The following is a 26,141-nucleotide window of genomic DNA, read 5'->3' on the forward strand; positions in this document are numbered from 1 at the left end:
AACGGATTTTTGGCACCGAAAAGGATGTTGAAATTCCGCGAACTGGCTGTTGGGCAGTTGCCGGTCCAGGTCCAGGGCTGGGATGTGGCTTGGAGCGTTATTGATTTTACATAGAATAATCGCGTGTCCTGCACGCCCCTCTTTAACCCGGACGACCGACATTGAACTTGAGGCTGGCTGGAGATTGGGATTTCCCCGGGCCAGGGATTTTGAGGCCCCGTTTCCATAGCATAAAACTGTTTGTATGTTTCGCAGAATTTGGTGATTTATTTGATTGTTTGTGAATGAGAGAGATATGCTTCGCGCACGCAAGGATGCACAACTGGGCAGGAAAGTGAGCAAAATTCGTGGAAACAATTTCCACCGGCAAAGTGCATTTGCAGGTACAGTGAATTAGCATTGTGTAATGTTTTATCCGAACAAGTTCATGATTCCACTTCGTTGAGTTTCTAGGAGTTTCTTAGTGAATGAAATCGCTTTTAAAAAGCAAACTAGTGCTTTAGTATTTTATTGTTCTGTTTTATCAACTTTAAACGATTAAGTTAGCTAACATCATATTGACTAAACTATAAACATATTGTGTAATGCCAACAAAATTATAGTTGAAACTTGAAGACTAAAAGTTAGCACTCGAAGAATATTCCGATGGTTTTAGGAATAGATGGAATGAACTCTTTAAGAGCGGATAAGTAACACATTCGGTTCGAACAGGCTATGAAAATGACTGATAAAGTCGTCAACTCGCTCAACTTCTCAACAATATGCTCGTCTTGGATTCAAGCTCTGTGTGGAACTGCAAGCGTAGGAGCGACTATACTGCTAAGGGTAACCAATAATTCTCTTATAGCCAAGTCCATTAGTGATATAGAAGAAGTTCTGTGCCAAAGAAGAAGAAGCAAAACAGTGATTGATATTTAAAAAACAGGAATGTTATGGTTAGCTACTAGCGATCGTGGGCCGGGCTGATGGTACAGTCGTCAACTCGTATGACTAAACTACTTGCTCGTCATGGGTTCAAGTCGCGAATAGACTGTGTTCCCATACGTAGGACTGACTATCCTGCTATGGTAACAATAAGTCACTGAAAGCCAAGCTCACTTCACTAGTGGGTACAAGGCACCCACTTGACCGACAACGATTATTGTTCCAAAGAAGAAGAAAGCAAAAGTGAAGTATTTTTTAAGTTGATAATCATTTTAATATTTGAAATCATTAAACTGGATGGACTAGAAGCGTAATAATTCATCAATGGCTGAAAGCCTCTGTCGTCATTAACACCATCAGCTGAATAACATATACATACATCACTAATTTATTTATGGGTTTTTGTACTTTTGATGGTCAATTTATTCATTGTCAATTTGATTCATTGTGTTTATCTCCAATTAATTTAATTTTGATGTGTTCTCACAGAATTATGTTGAAAAATATTAGTTATTTCGTACATTTCGTTTTGAATAAGCTCATTAAGTTGTACAACCCAGCTTGCTGAAAGCGAAATTGAAATTCATTGAAATATTTCATGGGGTGTTGAAAAGTTTCGCTAGCAATTTCAAATTTGAAATTTATACGATTTGTAGCTGTTGGGGCGGTCCCGTGGTACAGTCGTCAACTCGAAGGACTCAATAACATGCCCGTCATGGGTACAAGCCTAGAATGGACCGTTTCTCCGTAGCAAGGATTGACTATTTGGCTGCCTGGTAATGAATTAAGTCTCGAAAGCCTGTACAGGCAGGCATGTCCTAGAAGCCGTTGTAATTCATGCAACACATTATTAATGGAACGAAAGATGAACATGGGCTTAAATTAAAAAAAAAAACAAATTAGGGCAAATAGATCACATTATAAATCGTGCGTAAATTTCACAGGTGATATTATCGACGTCAGTACAAACAAAACTTCAACAACTTAAAACCTTGGTTCCTAATCCGTTCGATTATGCACTAATATTTATTGCACTTCATTATGCGAAACAGTGTTTTGTTGTTGTTTTCTCCATTGCTGATGGCAATTGGTTTCCTCCTGTTCCTGCGAGTGACACCTAAGAGACTGCTATCATCTAATATGGTTTATTTGCTGTTGCTTCTTCCCTTTCCCATCTTCGCAACACTTTCTACACAACTAGCGCACAAATATCTCTACTTTATTGCTTACTAGTGATGACAAAACCCGAGACGGTCGTCGCTCGAAAAAACCCAGAACAAAAGTCATGCAAAACACGCCCATCTCAATCGCCCGGACAAAACTTCGCCCTACATCCACACCCTTCCGTCTGCTTCTTCCGTCCTCCTCCCACAAACGCCCGCAAATGGCTAAGCGCACCGGTGGCAAAATGTTGGGGTTTGGATGCGCGAGCTGCTTGGCTGCATGCTGCACTGGTGTTGGAGTTGTTTTTTTATTGTTATTATTATTACAAACAATCGACCGTTATCGATCCGCAATTTGAAAATCTCACTTCCGATCACGTTTTGACCATCATCGCAATGGATAGAAGGGTTGTTGCTTGTTGCTTTAAATAAGAGCATTCCTATTTTCCGCTCTTTTATACGATGAATTTGTAAAGTTTTTGTTTGTTTGTTGCTTCTGACATGCTTTTTTCCCCCAATATGGTAACACAAAAGATCGTTCGAAAATGTTCCCATCGATCTACATTGGCTCGACTTTGTTACTCTATAATAGGCCCTACTTGTGTTTCTGTGTGTGTTTCTTCCAATTTGTTTATGTTGTGTGGCTTTACTTTATATAGGTTATGGGTTTCCATTTGGTTTACATAGGTTAAATATTTAACAGCTAAATTTTGAACTCGAATTAAAAGCTTTGTATGTGGTCTAATGTTCTTCCGCTCTGCCGACCTCATCCCGACCTGGGCAAGACTCCAGGCACTAACGCGGGGCCCTTCTTCGACAGGTTGGTACACAAATGATTTTGTCAATTTTTATGATTAGCTTTAGTTATTTAGTCTGCATTTTGATATATCTGCTCTCACTGTGGAAATAACTGGAATTGATGTTCTAAAATGGGCAAATTAACTTTTCGCCTTTTCTGTTGATGATTTCATCTTTTGTCTTCGGATAACTTTGTATGTGTGTTTTGAATTTGCACTCGGTTTTCGATCCTCGCAAGTGCAGAGGATTTAAATTTTCTAAATATTAGAATTTTACGGGAGTTTTGTTTGTAATAGTTTTGGTTCGGTACCCAGATTAAGGTTCCATTGGAGTTGCGATTTGCTTTTCTTAAGTATCACAGAATCTCAGCATGTTTTGCTTGCATTCCAGTTGCAGATCGACCAGCCGACGAACAGAGAGTGAAGGTTGTGGTTTTGGAGGCTATATTTTTGGGATTATTTGGGGTTGAATGATCGCTAGAACAATACTTGTGACGCAGAGGCAAGATATGGAATGAAGTGGCCGACGACCTCCCCAAGCTATGTGCTACACGCTTCGGCTACACTATTGCACTCAACGCAACGACTAAGCGCACAGCATAAGCATCGAACGGATACGTATTGTGCAGTACACTTTTTTTGCTGCAACGAGGCCCCTACTGGAAGCGCACACCGGTTGATGCGTGTGGATGTGGTTATCTGTATCTGTATGCACTAGAATCGTTACAAAAAACGAACGCTACTGAACGGATGGAGCTTGATGCCCTAACCAGGTGCGTCTCTGGTATCTTTTTCCAAAACTTCCCCCATTCCAATTTCCCCAAAAGGCAACGAGGGACGCAACGCACCTTCTGACCTTCACGTAAATGCAACTAGGAGTACGAATTTGGCACAGAACCGTATGGGATTGTTGTCGAAGCGAGATGATCTGAAGCTCTGTTCACTAAACGGGTACAATACGGTGAAGGAATGTAGTAGTATTATTGGTAGAAGAGAGTGATAGATAGAGAAACAGGGGGGCAAACACAACAACACAACTGCATCGGGGAATATTTGGCACCTAAGAGAAAGCGGATTATAGCGGTGCCAGTTTCCGGTGTACTGCAACTCTTTTGCAAACCACGCGTCCACCAGTTAGACCATGCCAAAACCTTCGGTGCCCTCGCTGATGGCAAACATGAGTGCCTTTTCAAACTGCTCGTAGCTTTCGTAGTCGGGCAGGCAAAGTTGGTTGAAACTGAAAAGGAAGGTGAGATGAGATCAATGATCTTGCTAGACTTTGGAGGTCTTCTGAAGTTATCATACCAAGTGTGAGCCGTTGGAAGATTACCAAACGTAGGAGCTGCAGTAATTTGAAACCTAGGATTCAGTTCCTGAAACAATTAAAAAAAGGAGGTTATTTTTAAATTACTATCACTTAAAAAAACATGAAGGCTGCATTACCTGAAAGCCTCCAGGAGGTAGCTGGGAGCAGCCAGTGGTGAACTGAAGTAGGCGCGCCATTTCGGTTTGCGAAAAGTTACCGACGGCCGCCCAAAACCAACCAAGAACGCGGCGGAACTCGGCCGAACCTCCGTTGATGATGTGATTCGCCCGGAAGTCAGCGATCGAGTACTCGCCGGTACCACAGAGTAGCAACTAAGCAGCAGAAGTAAACAGAGTTATTAGGCTGACATTTTTAAACACGAAACGCTTAACTGTAACGCTTAAACCTACCTCCAACTCATTCTCGTCGAAAATGCTCAACAAATTATCTGGAATGATACCGTTCAATCCCTTCAGGAAGCTGTCGATCTCCTCTCGGACGTTATTACAAAGACGCTGCTGGGCCAACGCGTCCAGATATTGGTTCTTGGTGGCGTTCGTAACCCGCACCTTCGCTCCGTTCGGGATCAGCTCGACCGTCTTCTGCAGCTGACCACTCTGGTCGTACATCTCCTCCACGAAGTACAGCTCCAGATTTTCACTCGTATCCAGATCCGTCTCCAAGATGTACTTGATCTTCGACAGGTATAGATCGGGATCGTCCTGCTCGAAGTACTTGTAGTGTACTCGCAGCCCAATCAGCTGTGCCAAAAAGGAGCGAGAAAAGCGTGCTCGGACGAGCTGCCGGTAGGTGCCACCGAGTGCCGACTCATACAGACACTTGCCGACGACCTTGCCTGCAAATTCGAAGTGCTTCAGCTTCAGATGGGGCGGCCGGTTCGGGTTCGGATGTACTAGGGCCTGCCGCTTGTCGTGGAATGTACAGAACAGACCGCCACGGGGGTCAAATAGGGCACTGCAGACCAGCTCGAACCATTCGCGTCTCAGCCCGCCCCAATCAATGCCTGGAAGAAGAGGAGCAAAAGATTGAGTGGGATAAGGAATCGGAAATACAAGATCTCTTCTTGCTGCAGTATACCTTGCTCGCCCTGGAATGTAACCTCAAAGTTGCCGCACCAATCGGACACGGAAAAGTTCTTCGTCGCCTTCATGCTCGACTCCAGGATCTTGTCGCGCTGCACTTTCAGCGATAGCTTCTCGTGGTAGTAGTTGGAATGGAACTTGCGCACCTGTGAATGGGACAGAGTCAAAAAAGCAAGAAAACACTAACATAAGTACGCAAGGTCTGCCTGTATGGGATGGCGTACAAGTCGCACTTCGTGGTAGAAGAAGTCTTGCTTGTCTTTGAACGTTTCCGATCCTCCGATGTTCTTCAGCAGGAAGTGGGTGAAGGTGGCCGCGATGACGTTGCGCTCCTTGGACGCCAGCTCGATCTTCGGCTGACAGCCATCGTCAATGATGAAGATGGCACCGTGCCCGTTGTTCATTTGAATGGTTGATGGTGGAAGAAAGTGGAACTGTAATCATAAAGAGAAGCGTTAATTCACACTAGGACCTAATTTCCCAAAAAAATAAAACATCCAACATACTTTAGTGGAAGGACAGAGCCGGAACGTCGCTATACGCTTGGGAATGATTTTCAGGATCATCTCCTTGATGGTGACCTGCTTCGGCCCCACATAGCACAACACCTTGCGCGGTTTGGTCCATCGCTGCTGCCCATAAATGCTGAACAGCTTCGCCTCGTAGCAGATGTTGTGCTTGCGGGAGGCAATATTCTTATGCACCAGCGTCGTATCACTGCTGCTCAGCACAATAATGTCAAAGTCCCCGTTCGGGATCGGTTGCGTCTCGTACGCGACCACCGCCCGCAGGCACACCGGCTCCGGGAACAGCGCGGTCAGGCTGATGCGCGCATTCACCTTATCGTACGAGAACGTTACAGCACTGCCAAACTTATCACTATGGTTACCGTAGAGATCGAAGATGTCGATGCTGTAGCCCTTGATTGGGTCACAGTCCGCCTCAAACTGGCACGTGTTGCCGTGCTCGTCCCGCGGCTCAATATGCAGGAAGGTTGGTGCACCGGCACAGCACACAACCGTACTGGCGGGTCTGATCAGACGCGACCGACGCGCATCCATCGGTCCAGGGGCGAACGTTTTCGTAAACGGACTGCCCGCGATATGACTAGACCCGATCAGGACCGAAATTTTGTACTGGCCGGCGGTGCGCACGGTAAACTTGACCCGCGCAATGTTCGCGTTGTTCGGATCGGTCGGCGAGCCGAGCTCGCTGATCGTGACGATCTTGCGCGTACCTTCGGTCACCTCCACGAAAAACTGATCCGTATCACAGATGGGATAGGCCTGGCCGTTGCGCTGATGGAACCGGACGGTAAAGCACATCGTGCCGCCGACCCGGGCCGGTTCGGTCCAGTCCCAGTGCACCTTGCAGTTCGCGGGAAGCAGATACTTGCCGGTGACGTACTGCAGGAGCGAGTGGCGTGCTTCCGGTGCGAGGGACGGTTGCGTCATGGCGGCCAGCGTGACCAGCCCGGCGACGGACACAGAGACGACGAGCATACCGCCCCAGGTCCAGGCATCCTGGTGCTGGCTGGACTTGACCACCGTGGACCACAGGTCGGCTTTTAAGGCTTCCAGGTTGGCTTTGGAGGTTGGCAGTTTTTGGCGCGCGCTCGACCAGATCGGCCAATCCTTGCCGAGGATTTGGCTGGCGCGGGAATCTTCCAGCCAGTACACATCTTCCAGTGCCGTAACCTCGATGGCAACCAATCTGAAAAGCAGTCAAGATATTTGTGCTTGTTGACCACAAACAGACATTTGCAGCGTGCTGGCCGGCTTACCTGGAATAATGATGCTGCAGCCGGTGCTCCTTAAGCCACTCGCGAAGTATTAGTTTCTGTTGTAGAGTCAAGGCAGCTCGCTGAAGACGCTGTTCATCACCCGGCGGTAGCTCCGGTAGGCGCTCTGGATCTCCACAGCTCGAGAGTGTAGAGATACCTGCAAATGGATGACAAATGGCACTGCATTAGGTATTTGGAATTTGTTATTTATCGAGCAAAACACTTCAAGATGGCGCACAATGTGAAATGGAGTCGTTAATGCGCGCTAGATGCAACCCCATTTGCATCCTTCTAGCCAAAACACGCCTTACAGTATGCAATCCGCGTAGCACGTATGCCCTTTTAAGCTCCATGCAGGCGGGAATTGCTTCATTCTGTTTCATGCCGACCGTGCCGTGGCACAATAAACCCCAAAACGAATGGCATTAAGCTCAATAGAAATATAGGACGTGCTGGCATGCCACACGATATTTCGAGCCATTTCGTGCTTTGCGTGTTTCGTATGGTGCGTAGGTGGACGCTCTACATTTGTAGATGGGCAGCTGTGTTGTATCGATACCGCTGTATCGCTCGCTGTATCCACAACATCACGATGTCGGAAGTGCGTGCTCGAGGCCAAACATTCACACAGCAAGTGCACACAATGTGTTGCCTTGCATACATTCCCACGGGACCGATTGCATACACACCCGAGGAATGCGTGTTTTATGGGCATTACGAAATTTAATTTACGCAAATGAAGCCGTTTCCTCGGCGGGGTGGGTGGACCTGGTGCCGCGAATTGCATGCTCGTTTGCAAATGCAGCCACAAGCGCAATGCACTGGTGTCCGGCGAATGGGTTCCACGACCGGCGAAGCAGGAAGGTGAATAAAATTTAATTATATTTTTATTGCTTCCAACACACACACAGAAACACACACACTCTGCCACACGTACAGAGAGTAATATTAATGGTCGGCTGGGTCCAAAAATTGAGCAATTGTTTATGTCGCGGTGGAGTGCTTCCGTGTAGGTTGTTTCCCGCGGTTAGCGCTGCGCACTAGTGATGGGTAAATCTGACAAAAATCCGGGGTCGTCTCTGATCTGACTCCAAAAATTTCGGGACCAACGTTCGAAGGAAGGTCTGACGAGCTTTTTAAGAAGTCGTCCGGAGTCTGAGTCACCCGGAGTCGAAATCACCCAGAGTCGAAGTCATCCGCAGTTGGAGTTAAAGCCATCCGGAATCAGAGTCGTTCAGAGTTGCAGTCGTCCGGGGGTAAAGTCGATGGGTCAATCTGGCAAAAACCCGGAGTCGTCTCTGATCCGACTCCAAAAATTTCGGAACCGACTTCCGAAGGAAGGTCCGACGAGCTTTATAAGGAGTTGTCCGGAGTTGAAACTCCGGATGACTCAGACTTCGGATGACTCCGACTCCGGATGACTTTACAGACGACTTCGACTCCAGGCGAAATTTGTGATTCCGAGTTTCCCGGAGTTGGAATCGGACTAAGAGCAATCGGAGTCGGATCGAATTCGTGGCTGTGCTCCAGGGAGTACATCACTATCGCGCACACGTATTAGATGCATAAAAATCGTAAAATATGAATTGAAATGGCACACCAAACACTCCACACCGTGTAATGTGACGCTTGGGGGAACCTGGGTTGAAGTATTCGGGCGGTGGCGTGAGTGGTGAAACGGTTTTATTGTGAAACTAAGTTGCAATAATGGGCCCGTGCGCACGTGGCCATTGTGTGAGCACGTTGCCGAAATGGTAATGTTAGTAAACTATTATTTCAAAACCATATGGTGAGCCGTTTTGCTACGGGATGTTGGGCATGCCAAGGACACTCGGAACCGAAGCGTGTGTACAATGTACTTTGCCACACGCCTCTCCTTCCCTCTCTATTGATACAGCAACAAAAAAAGGGGCTGTTCTGCCATATCAAATTCCGGTTCCGATCGATTTGTTACGAACGAAGGTTCGAATCGTGTCGAAACACACTTGAAGCTTTCTCGTTCCGATTGGATGAGAGAGCCGGATCGATGCGCTGTCGGTGGCACTGGTCGAGTCCGAGTGGCTTTTCTTGGAAATGGTTTCAAATTTCCGATCAGGTTTTCCTTCATTTCACCATCGCCCCCGGGGCGGCAATTTAGAACCCCAATCCCAACCACCAAACAGTATATGGGGCTTTGCTTAATGGTTGGCCGAAGGGAATAGTTAAGGGCAAAAGGTTATCATTTAGAGTGGGGAAGATCCAGTCCTCCCCGGAGAGTGTAATGCGGTGGGTTGGTTCATCGATACAAAGAGTTGGTTGATCAGCAGGAACCTTCCAGGCGGGAGTGATTGAACTGGTTGAAGCCTCGTCGGCCCGTTATTTACTACCCCGCGGTAAAAAAGATAACATTTTTCACGAAGAAAGGAAGCAACAGAGAAAGGAGCAACGTTTCCTCAGCCACGGCCACAACATAACATATTAATGGAATGGTACTGGCGGGCTGAAGCTGAATGGTCTGATACGGACGGCAGAGCAGCAGAGCAGCAGCAGTTTCTGATTTGGCTCTATTGTGAATGTAGTTGTGGGATTGTTTGAAGGATTCCTTTTCTTTATTAAATAAACTTGTTTTTATAGAGAGAGAGAGAGAGAGCCGCACTATAGAGAGCAAAATTAAAGAAAGCGCACGTAAAGTTGAATGTTTTGCAATAGCTTTCGTTATTAAATTTGTGTTCTGCATGTTAAGCGTGCCACTACTGCTGGTGGTAGTGGATACACAGAAGCGCAATTTGATTGCAGATGTCTTCCTCGTCCTCCTGCCCATCTCCCTGCTACTAAAACCCGGATGTCGAAGGTTACGGTGAAAACAAAAACTTTTTAATTAAACTTGCCCCATAATCAGCATTTTGCCGCGTTGGTGGTGTAGTTGTCTTTTTACTCTTGCTTTTTTTGCGCGTTTGGTACTAAACGGCTCATGCACAAAAAGCAAAACCTGGCGTTTAGGTGCCGGTAAGGAAATTTGATTTCCTTTTCTGGGCAGGTGGTTTTTTGCTCCAGGCCACGCTCCTAATTCTCTGCATTCAAATGAAAGGCATGCGATGGATATAGAGTAAAGCCGGGATCGGGAGACGTTTTGAGCATGTCGTGACTTCGTGACTTGACGACACACACATATTTTCCTTTTGGAGAAGTGTGCTTTGGAATGAAATCTAGATCATTTGCCCACCCCGATTCTGAAGAAATGAAAAAAAGCTTCCCATTTCACGACATGCCATTCAGCAAAAGGGTTGCGTGCCGATGGGAATGTTTTATAAGCAATCGTTTACATCGTTAGTCACGCCCGCCCGACCGGGCCCGGGATACGTGTTGAATTGCGAAATGAAGCGCGCGTAATTTTGATATTAGGAGAAGAAAAAAAAAAACTCCCAAAAACTGCAAATATCACCTGCTGCCGAATGCCTGACAACTCGCGTTAATGGTTTGCCGCCACTTGTTTATGAGTTTTCATCCAAGCCCGTCGTTCAATTAGCGACGCTTTTGGTTGGAGAAGCGCAAAGGCCATTTCTGCTGGAGTTCAGCTGTCAATGTCAAGGGTATACAAGGCATTAGCTCTGGAGCGCCGTTGTCGAGTGAGCATCTTGAACCACAATTTTGAACCACAGCCAACATAAGCCGGTGTGTACAGGGACTTAAATTTGGGAACTGAGCAGCTCTCCGGGGACCTCCTTACTCCCCGATCGGGGGGACACACCTTTATGCATTCACATTAGTCACGCAACAAGCTCAGAGGACTTTTTGGAGCCGCCTCCAATGGTTCGGTAGACGAAGGAGGAGACATTGTTTGGCAGCGATGGCAGTAATGGCCATCGATTTATGAGACACCGTGGATGCTTCCGGAAACCGGTCGAGCACACCAACAAGTGTCTCGTAACTGAGCTGATCACTCAACGAGCTGCTAATCGATGAAAACCACATTTCACCATTCGAACAAAAGCTAATGGAGGTTTCACATTCAAGATGTTACGAAAAAAAAAAGACCTAGAATACTTGCTGCAAACTTCCCAGCTTGCATGTCTCGCTGAACTCACGCAAAGCATCAAAAATACCTTCGTCAGTATCGGTCGGTGGTTTTATGGCGGAAAAACTCGGCCACACGGCAGCTACAAAGCAACGCCGCAAGGGGAGAGATAGGGATCTAGAACCTGTGTGTGTGTGGCTTAAAATAAGTTCTGCCAAGGCGAATTCATTTCGTGCATTCGCAGCGATCGTAGTTACATCGTTTCACCGGGGAGAACTGAAGCGAAGAAAACACGGCAAAGTAGCGAGCACAGTAACCGGTCGCACATTTTCCAAATAGACATCCATGCCGACCTGCCCGGGTGCAACGTTTGTTTGGAGGTCACAAGGTAGCAGTAGCAGCAGCGGCACTACAACTCTCGATAGCAAAACGGGGTACGGTCGGTGTGCGCTCACGGCGCTAACGCTCGGCTTCAATGCAACCTGGGATTGTTGGCCCCATCGGCGATGTGTCAAGGATGCACCCGGGTGAAATGCAGTGCCGAATCCAGAATGGCAATCGTTGCGAACGGTTGCATCCAACCACCAACTACTGCGGGAGGTGTTTAATTCGTCCACAGCTGGAAGCCATACAGCGCGCCGGTGACGGTGAGTGGCACGCCAGTGCCGGGGGGTTTTGGTATGATTAATTTCAATCAGATTTTCATTCGCTTTCGCCCCATCACATACACAATCGCGGGAGGGAAGGTGGTTTTTGCAACAAATCCTGCTTGATTGACGGCGGATTTCCACGAAGACAGTTCGCAGTACGGCGTTGGACACGTGGGTAGTACGGTATTTGTCTGGAGAGGGTGTTTGGTAGATTAAATATCGATCACATTTACTTTATTGTTGGCGATTGTTTGCTTTTGCTTTGGGGTTTTGGAGGGCAAACTGGAGTGGGTTTTATTCTGCACATCTTAAGAGCAGTGCTATAGAGTAAAATAAATGTTTTAATATTATTTGTTTTTGCTAGTTTTGTTCCATTTCCTTTGCTATTTGCGTTTTGACAGAAATTTGCTGCATAAAAACTACAACATTCTTTAATAATGAATTGAAGGATAATTCAATCCTTAGACTATGTTACTGCTCTACCATATGTATACGTTTTTGTCTAAATTTACATAAATAAACAAATTTATTAATCCAAATTAAATTAACATAAAAAAATCCAAATTTACATAAATTAAAATTTACACAAATCAATAAGTAAGTTCATTACTTATGGTAAGCATAAAAACAATTGAAATAAATTCAAATTGTAGAATGCACGACAACACAAAAAGAACATGGAAATGTACTAATAGTTCAAATTGTACGATTTGAAATAATAAATATATTTTTTTCAGTGCATTTAATGTGCACTTATTAGTTATTAATTGCATATTATATCCAATTTCATTTACTATATTCGTCTTTCCTTGTGGCAGTCCCGTAGTACGGTCATTAACTCGAACGACACAATAACATGCTCGTCATGGGTTCAAGTCTCATATGGACTATCCACTCGTAGCCAAGGAATGACTTTCCAGCAAGCGTGGTACTAATAATAAGTCTCAAAAACCTGCATAGGCTGGCAATTTACTATGCTATTATTTACTGTAACAATTTACTATGATTCATTCTATTTATCAATATTAGAATTTAATTTTCATCATCAACTAACTGGTTTAAGTAGGTTTAACAACTATTCATGAACAAAAATGAAGTTCGAAAATAGCACTAGACACAAGGTAGCTGCACAAAAATAATGTTTACGAACTTGACTATTGCTGTAAATGTTCGCCACGTTTGCAAAGCTGTCAGATTTATGCGCACGGTTAAGCCGCCCGCCGGTTAATCCGTCGCCGGATAATCGACGTTCTACTGTATCCAGTAGCGGGTTTACAGTCTCGCGGGCCCTAAGCAGTAAGAGTTGTTGAGGCCCCTTTGTACATTATTACCGGGGGTACTCGGCATCCGTCTTTGATTATGTAACATTTTAACTTAAACTTTGTTGCCACCGGTGGGGGGGGGGTGCTTATGGTGCTTCGTCTAGCGCGGGGCCCCAACGTCCATAACCCACGGGGCCCTCCTTGCTAAGACAGTACCATATTCTATCAACTGTTATGGATTATGTACTAAAGATTGCGGGGCCCCTCATTGACGGGGCCCCCCGCAATTGCTTACTTTGCTTACCGTTAAATACGCCACTGACTGTATCTTGTTGTATTTTTCCAAAATATTGGACTAACTGTTTTTTACGCTAATGTCACCAGATAGAAGCGTAAAAAAGTACGAGCTATGCACCTTTATTGGGGTTGACATTAAAGCTGGCAAAAGATCGGTATCATGCCGTATTTTACGAGTTGTTGATGCCAAATACAATTTAAAATCGTCGTTGTTAACACCTCCTTCAAAACTGCAATCCAATTGCATAGCTGCGCCACTTGCACATGTCACATGTCGTAAAATCTCAATTATTCAACCCAATTGCTGTAGGTACTGCTTACGTATGTAGCTTAAACTCCCGGCTAAACAGCCCACACAACACACATGCCCACACTGATCGATGGTGTCGATAGGGTGTTGAGCAAACGCGGTTCAAGACGGCTCCCTGGTGCAAGGGGAGGTGTGCATTTTGGCAGCCGGCCCAAAATACCCAATGAAACAGTACATTTCCACGAACGCTTCAGCCCAGCGCGTGGTTCAACCATCCCGGGGCTTCGTGTCAAGCTTTTCTCAATGGCTGGCAGACGTGATTGGATGGTGATCAGTGGAAAAGTCAGCCAGCAAATCGAAAGGGAGACAAAAAAAAATGACCGAACCATAAACACTCCAGTTATGCCATGTTACGTGGCTTTCTGCGGCACACAGAATTGGCGAAAAGACTTGGCTGTGGATGGTTGTGTTTTTCATTTTTTCCGTGTGTGCCATCATGTTTCGGAAAGACATCTGTATCATCACACACACACAAGGCAAATCTCCAGCGAGGTGTGTTTGAATATTTTACAAAACGTTTCAAGCGTCGATTCGATTCCGAGCCGGGAACGGGGGATTCCGACCCACACGAACGTGCACCGTTTTCAGTGCAACTAATCTCCCTCTCGCCTGCTGCAGTGGTGTGCTGGTTGCAAGCGGCAGATGCTTTTGGTTGACTGCCAATCGAAGCGTATTGGAAGACTTTTACCGCACCGCGGTGGAAAGGTCTGCCAGCTCCAACCGGCATCCCACACAAACCCCAAAAAAAAAAAAAACATAGAAAGGAATTGCTGCATTTGGCCAGCCATTTCATGCCGGCATGAATTTGAACAGCAAAAAGAAACATGGATCGGGGTTTGGAAAATGCGGCAAACTGTACCGGGGTGATAGTGGGAGTTTTGTGTGCAGTTTTCAGGTGTGTTTGTGTGTGTATGTGTCTATGTTTGCAACAAAATCAATCGAACTTTGAAGGTCGCACTCGGCCAACAAGAAGCTTCGGCGTACAAAAGTGGTACACCGTTCGAGAAATGCTTATCGTGATGCTTCCTGTGTTTTTCATTTTTCACCCTTAAGTGTATCATTTATTTACAGCTACTTGCGAAACAGTGACACAGACACAGTGTGACAGTGGGTAAGTCGGATAAATATTTGATTGTTTCATAACACGCCGAGCTCGAGTGGCATCATGCCACGAGACGACGGCAGATAACGAGCAGCAGGAGCGCTTCTTCTATTAGCATCGGAAAATAGGCATTCGGTGTTTACATAATGTCAAGTGTGCTATCACGCGTGGAATGTAATCATCCCTTTGTCCGCCCATCACCCTCGTTTGCGTGATAAAAAAACTGGTCGCCCACTGCAATGCGGAAAGGCTTTTGGGCTGCGTCTGCGATAGAATAATGCTGCACACAAATTATATTATTCTGCCATCGCATCGCAATCGAACCGAAGCGCGCGGGCACACATTAAAAAGGATAACAGTGTCTTTCCGCCGTACTTTACGTATGCACATTTGATTATGGCGGGACCGGCCGTTAACTCTCGGTATATGACCCCCCCGTCCCGAGAGTGAGCTGACAGTGAGAGGTCCCATTATGAGCGGACCCGGGTTATGAAACTCGATGCTTAATTAAGCGTCCTTCCTACAATTTGCATAAATACACTCTCTACCCATCATCGTCATCAGCCGGTACGGTATGGTACGGGGCTCGACACGTTGGGGCGTTCGGTCGTTTTTGCATACCGCAGCACAAGGGCAAGATTATGAGCGAGTGAGTGAGCGTGGCTAAGGGTACATGGTACAGGGATGATGGGGCACACAGCAAGCCGTTCGGGTGGGTTTCGTGAATATGTATTGGGTCCCTCGAGGCGTCAAATGGCCCTTTTGTGGTTGTGTGGTGTCGGTTGAGACGAGCATGGATCATGGGGAACTTCAGGCGGTGTGGTTTCGTTCGTCCTGCGCTCTTGTGTGTGCTTTTTTTTTTTGCTTGCTGTTGGTATTTGTGCTCGTAAACTAAAGAGCTAATAACGTATCTTATCTAATGCATATAAATCGAATAGTTTTGGGCGGGAGGTTTTGTGTGTGTGTTGCGTTCGTGTGCCTTTGTTTTTGCTTTTTTGCTTCTCATTTACGAAACAGAAATGAACCTTTAACCTTTTTTCCCTTTCAATCCAAGCGTTGGTTTGACCGATCAGAGTGAGCAGAGCGTCACATCCTTGTGCGCAGGAAGAAGAAAAATAAAGCTTTTTATTGCCTACACACAGATGAGTTGGCCGGCAAATAAACAAAACGAGTTTGCGAGAGAAGCGAGAAGAAAGAAGGAAAAAACCTGGAATGCTGCAGCCCAATGCCCATAAAACAAGTCGCCATCGTGGCTAGACGCGCGGGCTTCTTAGCCCTTCGAAATGGGAAATCAGCACTCGATCAGTAAGGGAGTAAGCGATTGTAGCAAAAAACAACAATAACATTGCCTGGACAAACTTGAGCGGACATTAAATTGGGCAAAATACGGCTTGAGCGATGGAATGTTTGGTGGGAAAAATTGGGGAAATAAATAAAGTTCCCAACAAAGGCCATAATGGATATTGACAAATGACAAAAACGCGTAAACGAATATTAAGCACAACATTTAGTGTGTCGCTCATCACAGGGTGGTTCAATGGTAAATTGGGTCGATTATAATTTAGGAGAAGGTAGGTAAAAACGGACAAGTAAAGGAACATGGTAAAAATCTATGAATGTATGAATGATATGATCATGAAAATGAGCATATATTATCTTACCTAAATTTTTCATCAGAAAATGTGTTGAAACTTTTATGTTTCTTTCGATTTCGTGCAGTTTTGAGATGTTCGGGTAAGACGGACCAGATATGAGAAAGATGGACACCATAAAGGGTAAGATCGACACCTATAGAAAACGTTGGAAATTTAAGAGGTTTATAGTATTTTAACATATCCCATTGCTTTCCACGTCATGGTACGTACATAAACCAATTGTAGACCAAATGCAACGGCGTTTCATTTATTCCTTAATTTGGGAATTGTAAGCGCCGCTTATAATACCTTGAATAATGCAGAATCTAAAGCATTGAAACATTGAAATATCGCGTACAAACAGATGATGTTGCTCCAGCTTACAGAATAACAGTCTAGAACTTCCGCTAAGGAAATTACTCCGCAAAAATACCACTACCCCAGTATTCTATGATGGACTTGTTAATTCAACTTTTTGATATTTGTAATCCCATAGAATCTCTCATCTATTCCTGAACGATGTCGTATCAATGCCTCATCTATGTATTGCTTAAAGTTGTCCAAATCGTGAAAAGATATTGGATTTCGTGAAGCGCCTCATCAGCGTCGAGCAAGTATTAGCATAACAAATGGCTGCTATTTTGACTGGTGTGCCGTTTCTCGCATATTTCAATGCTTTCTCTAAATGCTGGATGATTTATATTTTTCAAATACTCTTGTTTAAGGTATTTGATTAAATCTATTTATTACCAATTGATATAAGAAGTAAAATAAGGCAACAAATTCGGTGTCCATCTTTCCCTACGACTAGGTGTCCGTCTTTCCCGCTTAGGTGTCAGGATGTTTAAACTACCAGAAAACAAGATTTTTTTATCGATTTCATTCTCGTTTTTTCTCCAGTTTTTTGCTTTATAATTACGACAATTCATTCATGTAATAAAACTTCCGAAAACATAAACAATACAAGTTACAGATCTTAAGGTCCGCAGTAGTGAAATTAGATCCACAAGGGTTAAAAATTGAAAATTAATTTTGTTCATGGATTTAACCAATTGTACATATATTATGTCTAAAATGTTCTCAAATATGTTGTTTTACTTTAAGTTTGGATGCTGCATTGTTGAATTGTTCGAAAATTACCCTTTTCAGGCATTTATGAGAAGTGTCCATCTTACCCGCAGTGTCCGTCTTTATCTACCTTCCCCTACAGAAAAAATACACGTTTGGTTATGAGTTTATACTAATTTTGGTACTTTTTTTGCATAGAAAATGCAAGGACATTCCTGTTGAATGATTATTTATTGCTTGGGTCCTTTCCTAACTTCAACTATTCAACGTCCATTTCAACAAAAGTCTAGAACGTTTAATGGTCATAAATCAATTGAAACGTGTTGGCTTTATTTTAAGAACTCTCTTATCAGATTTTGGATTGTTTCTGATGTTTTAATGCTACTACGCCAACGATACTGATTTAAAGCTTGATCATAGTACAGAATACCTAACAGCTCAGTTAAGTTTTCGCAAGTTGAAATGCGTACACGCTTTGTCTGAATAGTCTTTTTGTTATCCATTGTTTCAAGTAAATTTTAGCTAAATTTCAAGTACCAAATGTACTACAGGGCCTTTAGTTCATAAGCTAAAATTATCTGCCTGCCTCACATTCGATCTAGCTCTTCACGGAACACCCTTTAATGCCATGCGTGCTGGAGTACATCGGAAGGCTGCTTAAAAAATGTATACGTTTCCCTTTGTTTCGTTTTTTTTGCTTCCTCCATTTTTGTTCAACAACGAAACGCGTCAAAGTTTGTTTTATGACGCTTCAGGAGTCACTCTGTCTGCGTGTCTGCGTTTGACGTTGTTGTTTGAGCTTCCTGCGAGATCGATATATACATATTCTCTCGCAGCCCTTGTCAGTAAAGACCAGTCGAACTCAAGGCGGCAACACAAAACAAAACAAAAACCCGACACTCCAAACTCCACAGACGTCACATGACGTGATAGGAGCGTTCTATTTTGTTCTATAAGCTAATAAATCGATACACGATTACAATTTCATGCATGCTTAGCATGCCCCCCGCCCCCGGTTGTCCGCTTCAGCGAAACAAGAATCTACTAACAAGTTTCTGCTGTGTTTATTAGTGTTTTGTTTGAGTTTGCTTTAATATGTAATTAAATTCTCGTCCACGAGCACCGTTTTGTAGCTAAAGCCGACCGTTACAAACAACAACAGCTTGGTGTTAAAAGGAAAATTGAAATTAATATGGTGTGTCCGATGTGTGGCAAAGCGACAGAAAAAAGGGGTGCCACATGTTTAATCGTAATTTGAGAAGAGGAAGAAAGAAAAAAATCAGGCTCTTGACGGATGCGTGTTCAAGTGCCATTTCGTTTTAATGACTTCGGTATTTAAAAGGTATGACATTTTGAATTGATGAAGTTGCTTCTCTATATTTTTTGTGTTGTTAATCTGCTTTTTTTTAGCTGCGCCCACGTCATTCCGTCACGTGTCGTGGTGTGATCGAATGAACGAAGAAAAAAAATCCCTTTCAAGCGAGAGAGCTGATTGTACATTTCCACCAATTAGAGCAATTTGAATAATTCACTTCCTGCATTATTTCTGCACCGTCGTCATGCCAGGTTCGTGTACATTCGTTCAGGCGCTTGTTTTTTTTGCGCTCGCCCACTTTCTCGCCCTTCTTATTCGGGGGGCACTGGGCACCAGCACCGAGGATGCAAATCATTAAACTTTGCCCTTAACGTTGAACCCCTTGCGGGCAAAGCTCGTCGCCTACGGCTCGGCAGTGCGCCACAGCTTTGCGTGCGGTGTAAATCGTTCGTTGAGTGATATGGGGGCACAGCATTTCACCGACACCTGCCGAAAAAGACTTGTTGAGTCAAACGGCCAAGCTTTTCTTCGGTTCATTTCGGGCTACCGGATTTCTTTAATTTAGCGGGCGTGAAAATAAACAAAGCTAATTTTATCAGCACGCGCCATTCTCACACCAAATTGGGTGCTCTTTTACTCTTGAGTCTACTGGCGTACCTCATACCCTGCAGGATTTTCGGTAAAGATTATTTGTTTATTCATCAACACCCCGCCAGGTTCGGGGTGTGTGTTTGTGTGAAAGGCATGACAGAAAGAGCGGCAAGGCACGAACCCCGATGGAGACGCATGGTGGTGAGTGATGAAATTTTTGTGATTCTCCATTTTTCGCCGTTTTGGGCACGTGCCATTCGTGCCACACAACGCCAAATACCTGGAGCCAAACGCCGAGCTGGCTCCCGCCAGGCTCGTTATTAATACGGTATGAATCATAAATATGTGAGCGGCACCCGAGCCGAAAGTGTTGTAAGCGGTGTCTGGTGTGAGCATGATTTTTGCCTGAGCGAGCAAACAAAGCGGAACCAGGCCGGGTGTTGGGGATTACATACCCCCGGTAACCCGAGCATAATGCTTATTAATGTGGTCGACGTCAAGCGGTGATGCAGCGGTGGAACAAAGCAGCAAAGGAAAAATGGAAGGAAGGTTTTGGAAAATTAAATTTACACCTTTCGTGTGTGCACCTGCAGAAGCATTTTCAGCAACTCATCGAATGTGCAGGAAAGTGAACAAAAGAAAAAATTGAATTTTCTTCCACCGGTCGATCAAAACTGGAGTCGGCTGGGTCCACTCGAACAAAGCCCACAAAGCGCGTTTTCAGTAACGGCACAGGGTCAGCCGTGTGGCAGCCGTCCTGCCGTTCGGTTGGCGATTCGTGGTGACGGTGAATAATTAATAGAGACAGAGAGTTGACCGATATTCATTACATGCTTTATATAGAGGGCTCTACACACACACACACACACTGACTCGATGGGCTGACCTGTGCCCTTTACAGACAATGCTGTAATGTTGTGGCACAAGGACGGCTGTGCGGCCTGTACGCTGTGTTCTGTTTTTATCGCTACCACAATGGCGGAAGCATTGGAATGAGTTAAAAAATGAGCCACCCAAAGGGAAAGGGCAAGCAAGTAAAAGTAAACAGGGAAAGGAAGGGTAGTGGAGAGCAAAAAAAAGTGCTTCCTTACTTGAAAGGAAGACTCATTCCGTGAGCATAATCCATTTGCTAGAACCGCGCGAGAGCGGGCGAAATGATAATGGGTTCGGAAGGAAAAGCGAATGCGCCACCAAGTCTGGCAGGAACTAATGGAGCTGGAAGTGAAGGGCTCAGTATGTGGGCTTTTTCCTCTCTCTCTCTCTGCTCTTCAGGCTTTGCCCTTGTCTGTGGTGTTTTGTGACCGACCTGGTGGTCCGATGGTGGTCTGTGGTGGCATGCTGAAGGTCATCCTTGTGATAATCAAACCGAAACCTTGGCGGTCGGCACTTGGAAGTGTAAAGCGGAAGTTGGGCATGTGGTTTGTACCGGCTGCAGAAAAATTGAAAGAAGAATAAGCAAGCTTTTTGCTCCTGCTCCGACATAAACTTGATCAAAGAACATATTTTATCCTTATCGGCGTCTCTTCTTGCGCTCTACGATGCCTTCGTGGCCTGATGTTCAATCGAACGATTGCATAACTTTGCTGATAGGGAAGCTTTCGATGCCGATAGAAAGGGGGGCCAAGAATGCCTGTCCGTCAGCAGAAAGAACACCGGCAAATCTGAGCTGAGATTGTAGCCCAAGTAGCCCCAACGAAGAGAAAACATTCTGATGGAATAGCAATGTCTGGGTGGTACGCAAGAAGCATTATTGATCGTCGTATTGACATAATACGAACGCAGCAAAAGCAAAAGCAGCAAAATTCGCCAAACAAGAGGACATTCAACAAAAACCCAACTTCCGAAACTTACCCACTTCCCGCCCGTTCACGTCGGCGCGGTAAAAACGAAAACAAAAAGCGCCTCTTGTTATAGGTGCCAAAAGCGCTTTGGCAACGAAGCACGTGACGAGCGGCCGGCTGTTTATGCAAAATGTATGTCCCAAATTTGTTTACGCTTGATTTCGGTTGTCGAAAACATTCGCACAGGGACGCGAGCTTCTACCACCGACGTTCAGGCTCTTCAATAGGTTTTATTAGCTCCATCTATCCTGCTTTGCTTTGTTGTGAACGAATAATACTCAGAACCGGAGAATGTTTCGAGGACGACGACTGTGCAGCGCAAAATTCCCTCTAGGAGTACCTAGCACTGATTGGGAATGATTTATGATGCGAACTGTTTGAGACAGTGCGAAAACTCTCTCTCACTCTCTCTCGCTCTCTCCAGGTGGACAGATTTTGCGTGATTGCTTGCACGTCCGTTGGCAGTTGGTAGTCTTTCGTTCGTTTTGGGAAGCGTTTCCCAATTTTGACATGAGCATTGCCTGCTCAATAAGTCCGGTGACATAGTGTTGGCACGATAAATATTGCGGAAAATACAGCACACGTAGTGGCCATTTGTTTCGATCCAGAGGACACGTTGGCGGTGTGACTGTGCACCGTCTGGGGAAAAGAACAGCGCGATATGTTTGTTTTTTGAGTGAGAGGCGCTTTCAGAGGAAGTGCAAGTTTTTAAGACTGTCAAAAGGGATTTTAATGCGTAATAAGATAAAATTGATGTGCACATTGCCTACATTTAGGCGGTGTGGGCTTGACGTCGCCCAAAAGTATGCAAAGCTCCATTCATTATTGATTAAGAGAAGGCTTTTCTTAACTTTCTAATGAAGTTCCCTCATCCGAGCTTGATGCACACGAAACGAATAAGCGGGCGAGAGCCTCCCAAATAAACGTGTGTATAACACTTGATAACGAGTAACGCGCTTGGTCATGCCCTATATGACCACGTCACAATAAATTACCCGCACGAAGAATAAAAAAAACCTGTCCAACACCTTTATAGTACCACTTTTAGATGTCTGGAGTTATAATTTTGGTGGCCTAGAAAAACCAGAAATATCTCAGATTTAGCAAAATTAGCATCCAGCAATAAGACCTGCAGGTTGGCGTGTGTGTGCAATTTCGGCCGACCGGCACAATTTATTGCACAAAAGTGAGTGGGTAAAATTTCGGCACAGATAGCCAGACGTCGGCAAACATTCGTTTGAATTGCCCGCTTATCAAACCGTTTGCATCATCATATGGCGCAATGACATGTGCACTTTTTGCTACCCAGATAGAGCAAAAAAAAAAGCACGCCAGTCCCATGATAAAATAGCTCAACATTCAGTAATAGGAAGCCACTGTGCTTATGCAAAAATGGGGAAGCACTCGTACTCAGAACAGACACAAACTGGAGGACCACGGGGGCTTATAGGAACATGTAACAATTCAGAATGGTGGTACTGCAGCGTTTTCATAAGCCAAACAAAGTGCAATTAAACATGAATAGGAAGGAAAGGCTAACTAACTCGCTGGCAAGCTATCGGACCTGTGCCCGGACGCTTGTGGATGATGCTACCTCCTGTCGTGGCAATTTTCCTTCCTTCCCAGTGTCCGTGTACGGTTTAAACCATTTCCCTTGCTCTGTAGTACCAGTGTGTGTGTGTGCTTTTTTCCAATTATCCCTAACACGTCGAGTGTCCGGGAGCTGCCTAACAGTGTAACTCCACTACGCCAGCACTCGTTTGCATCGTGCAGCGAACAAGCGCACAAGGGGCGAGAACAAAAAGAGCAGCAATCCACTCCACACTCCCGGACACAAAAGGACACTCTATTAGGCTGGGTGAAAAGCGCTACCCTTCGTAGCGATATGAAAAAAGGTGTCCAAGCCTACAACGAATCCAGTGAGTGTTTGCAATCGAAAGGAGTGCCGTGCTTGTCCTGTTTCCTCCTCGTGGACCTTGGATGGAGGAGGAAGATGAGGGAAATATGTAAAACAGGACGACAATGGTCTCCGTTGGTGGCCACCGTCGTTACTCGGCAGACACACACATACACACACGAGGCTGACGGATTACCTGTTCCACCCGGGAGCTTGAACGATGGTCCAATTCCAACAGCGAGTGGATAAAAGATTATCGCAATTTGTTAGGTAGCATCCTCGTTTACTGACAAAAAAAAACACCCCAAGTATAAGTAAGGTATTCCCGTGGAGCGAGATAGCAGGGGGTTGTAGCAGGTGCTATCAACGTATTACCATTTTTCAATTAAACCAAACCACTTTCAGCCCGGGATGGTGCTGGTAATAAATCAAAAGAAGGCAAGCAGAGAGTTTTGTTAATGCGCCCGCGGTACGGATGGCGAAGTTTTTGCGCTGCTTTGCCGCAGGTACCGCGCGACTCATGTCACACCGGACATGGAGCAGGATAAGAAAAACAGGAAAACAAACCGCCTTCGCCAAGTGAAAGTGAAAACAAATCACACAACAGCAAGGTACAAATCAGTAAATAAATAGCGATAAATTTCGCTTCCTTTTAGTAAATAAACAATCGCCTTTCCTTGTTGTGCGGGCGGCCGGGGCCACATCGTTTCATAACGCATCGTTACGCCCCGGAAATGTTTACATTCGGGCGAGTTTGTTACCTCCGGTCGCAGTATACGACCCGGTGAAAAGAGCTGCAAATGACTCATGACCTGGACCCACAAAAAGGTTCTTTACTTTGTCTGCATCTGCACTATTAAAGAGTAATTTTCAGCTCGGTTTTAACACTGGAATGTGTTTGATCGTTGCTGGATCGGTTACCCATGTGTGGCTGGGCATTGGCACTGGGGTCATGCTTTACTTGCAGAGACCGAACCTATGTTTGTGTTTGTGTTTCGTTGTGGGGATTTGTCTATTATTTATTGCCTTGGCTGCTCGATCACGTAGCGAAGTATATTAATTGCTATCCTGGTTGAGAATTAATTGCTGCAAAGGTCGTGAAGAATGGTTTGCACTGCACAGAGCACAGGGAAATATACCTACCAGACGAAGCTGACACCGAATGGCGGATGTTGGTAAAGGCAATCGAGTTGATTTCCGACTCCGGGGCCCACATGTTGAACATTCCGGGTGTTTTGCGCTTTGTGCGTGTCACGCGTACACGCTCCGCACTTGTTTTTTTCCTTTATCACACGCGAATGAAAACGCGCTTTGTTTTGTGTGTGTGTGTTTTTGATTCACTTCTTTAAAAACTGCACAACGAGTAGTGCCCAGTAGTGTGTAAAACGTGGACCTAGTCCCGGCTTACGCTAGCGCATAACAAACTCGGTGCGCAAATGGTTTAACTCTCTCCACGTCGCTCTCCTATTGCTGCTCCTTCTGCTGCTGCGGCAATGCACTGTTTATTAAAGCTTTCGATTGTGGCACGACGTACGACTGGGGGCGGCCGGCAGATGGTCTGACGGTGATGGCGCTGCTGACGCTGTACGCCGCTAGGCACCTTGACATTGTCCAACGTCTGCTTCCGCGCGACGTGGGTGAACTTCTGTGGTGGCGGCGGCGGTGGCGGCGGCTCGGCAACAGCGACGCTTCCACCCAACCGACCACAAGGCCAATGTTTGATCACTCTTATCACACTGTGAAATGCGGGGGAAGGGGGAATTGTGTTGGCGTTTCGCCTCTCACTGTGGTGGTCTCACTGATAGTTCAATTCCAAAACGTTACTTTGTGGCCCAGTTAAGGGAGTATTTTTGGTTGTTGTTTTGTGCAGGTTCTCCCGGAAGCTGCTGTCACTTTGAACACTCTTGTTTTCCACCGACGCGGTCGCCGTGGTCACGTGCTAGTTGGCGTGTGTTTGGTGTTTGGCTTAGAATTGACGAGTCTTGCCGCGGGTCTGGTTTGTTTTGCGGGTTGTGTTGGTCTACGTGCTAGAATAATTAGATCGGGGATTTAGGGGCATCGTTTTCAGTGCGGGTCAAACGAGCAAAGGTTTGCGTAGAGTCAGGGAAGGTTAACTGATTTGTTTTACAGTGAACCCTCTCTTATTTGACACCTCTCCACCTCTTATTTGAAAATTTTGCACAGTCCCTTGATTTCCAGTACATTTTTGTTCCTCTAATTTGGAAAACCTCTGAAATCTTTATCCCTGATATTTGTGTATGGTGTTGCCATGGTTATTGAATGATGTATGCTCAAATTGGCAATCGTGTGCTCAGTTTCCTATAGCAACAGTTAAGGCTGCATACTAAATATTCTGTCTCTTTCTTGTTTGTATGGACCTTTCATTCACTTTCAACTTCTGTAATTTGAAACCCCCTCTTATTCGACAGTCCCATCGCCTCTCAAATAAAAGAGAGTTGACTGTATTTAGTATTAAGTATTGAAATACTGAGCAATACGTTCAAAAATCGAAACCCTCATGATGGTCACAATAGTTATACGTCTTCCAAGAGTCTTATCTCGCAAATATACTCTGATCCTGGGTGTTAAGGTGTTAACGAAACATTAGAAATAATTTTGTTTGATTTTGATTTACACAAAAAGGTATCATTTCAGGTTGCAACATCATTCAACATTTTTGGACCAGTTGTACTACTCAGATGGCTCATATCTCAGAGCTCAAAGATGAAAGATAGAAAGAAAATCAATTAACAAGATGCAGCCCTTCATTAGATTCTTCGGGTGCTCAGCTATGGTTTTAGGTTACATCTGATGAACAGTTACTACTGTAAGAGTATTCTGCAACGGTTGAAACTTCATGTCCAGTAGAACCAGTTCCTGATATACTATATCAATAGCTGTCATATATTTTTGATATTTCTCTGTTGAAAAACATTTCGCAAGTGGTGAATAATGTTTTTTGCATTGGAAACTCATATGGAAAACAGCATAAATTCTAGTAAATTGCCAAAAGATGAAATTGGATTGAAAATTGAGAATTAAAGGAATGACATTGCCCTGGTAAGGATTTATTGGAACTTATTTGCAAAAATTATGATCATGGC

At 45.0% G+C, this 26,141-nt stretch overlaps 1 protein-coding gene across 6 annotated transcripts in view; it reads right to left on the reverse strand.

Moving 5' to 3' along the window:
* Positions 1-1,915: 1,915 nt before the first annotated feature.
* Positions 1,916-26,141, reverse strand: part of LOC120901378 (apoptosis-resistant E3 ubiquitin protein ligase 1) — a 31,738-nt gene continuing 7,512 nt past the window's right edge. For 2 of the 6 annotated variants that reach the window (XM_040309275.1, XM_040309274.1), the window contains exons 2-10: positions 24,181-25,064; positions 7,077-7,233; positions 5,800-7,006; positions 5,518-5,727; positions 5,289-5,439; positions 4,601-5,214; positions 4,328-4,522; positions 4,190-4,257; positions 1,916-4,121 (exon numbers count right to left, since the gene is read on the reverse strand). In XM_040309275.1, coding sequence (XP_040165209.1) covers positions 4,019-4,121; positions 4,190-4,257; positions 4,328-4,522; positions 4,601-5,214; positions 5,289-5,439; positions 5,518-5,727; positions 5,800-7,006; positions 7,077-7,233; positions 24,181-24,262 — 2,787 coding nt within the window. In that variant the 5' untranslated portion in view covers positions 24,263-25,064 and the 3' untranslated portion in view covers positions 1,916-4,018. The remainder of the gene's footprint in view (positions 4,122-4,189; positions 4,258-4,327; positions 4,523-4,600; positions 5,215-5,288; positions 5,440-5,517; positions 5,728-5,799; positions 7,007-7,076; positions 7,234-24,180; positions 25,065-26,141) is intronic. The other 4 variants (XM_040309271.1, XM_040309277.1, XM_040309276.1 and 1 more) reach the window with 3 other exon arrangements.

This window comes from Anopheles arabiensis, chromosome 3 (genome assembly GCF_016920715.1).
Source record: "Anopheles arabiensis isolate DONGOLA chromosome 3, AaraD3, whole genome shotgun sequence".
NCBI classification, from domain to species: domain Eukaryota; kingdom Metazoa; phylum Arthropoda; class Insecta; order Diptera; family Culicidae; genus Anopheles; species Anopheles arabiensis.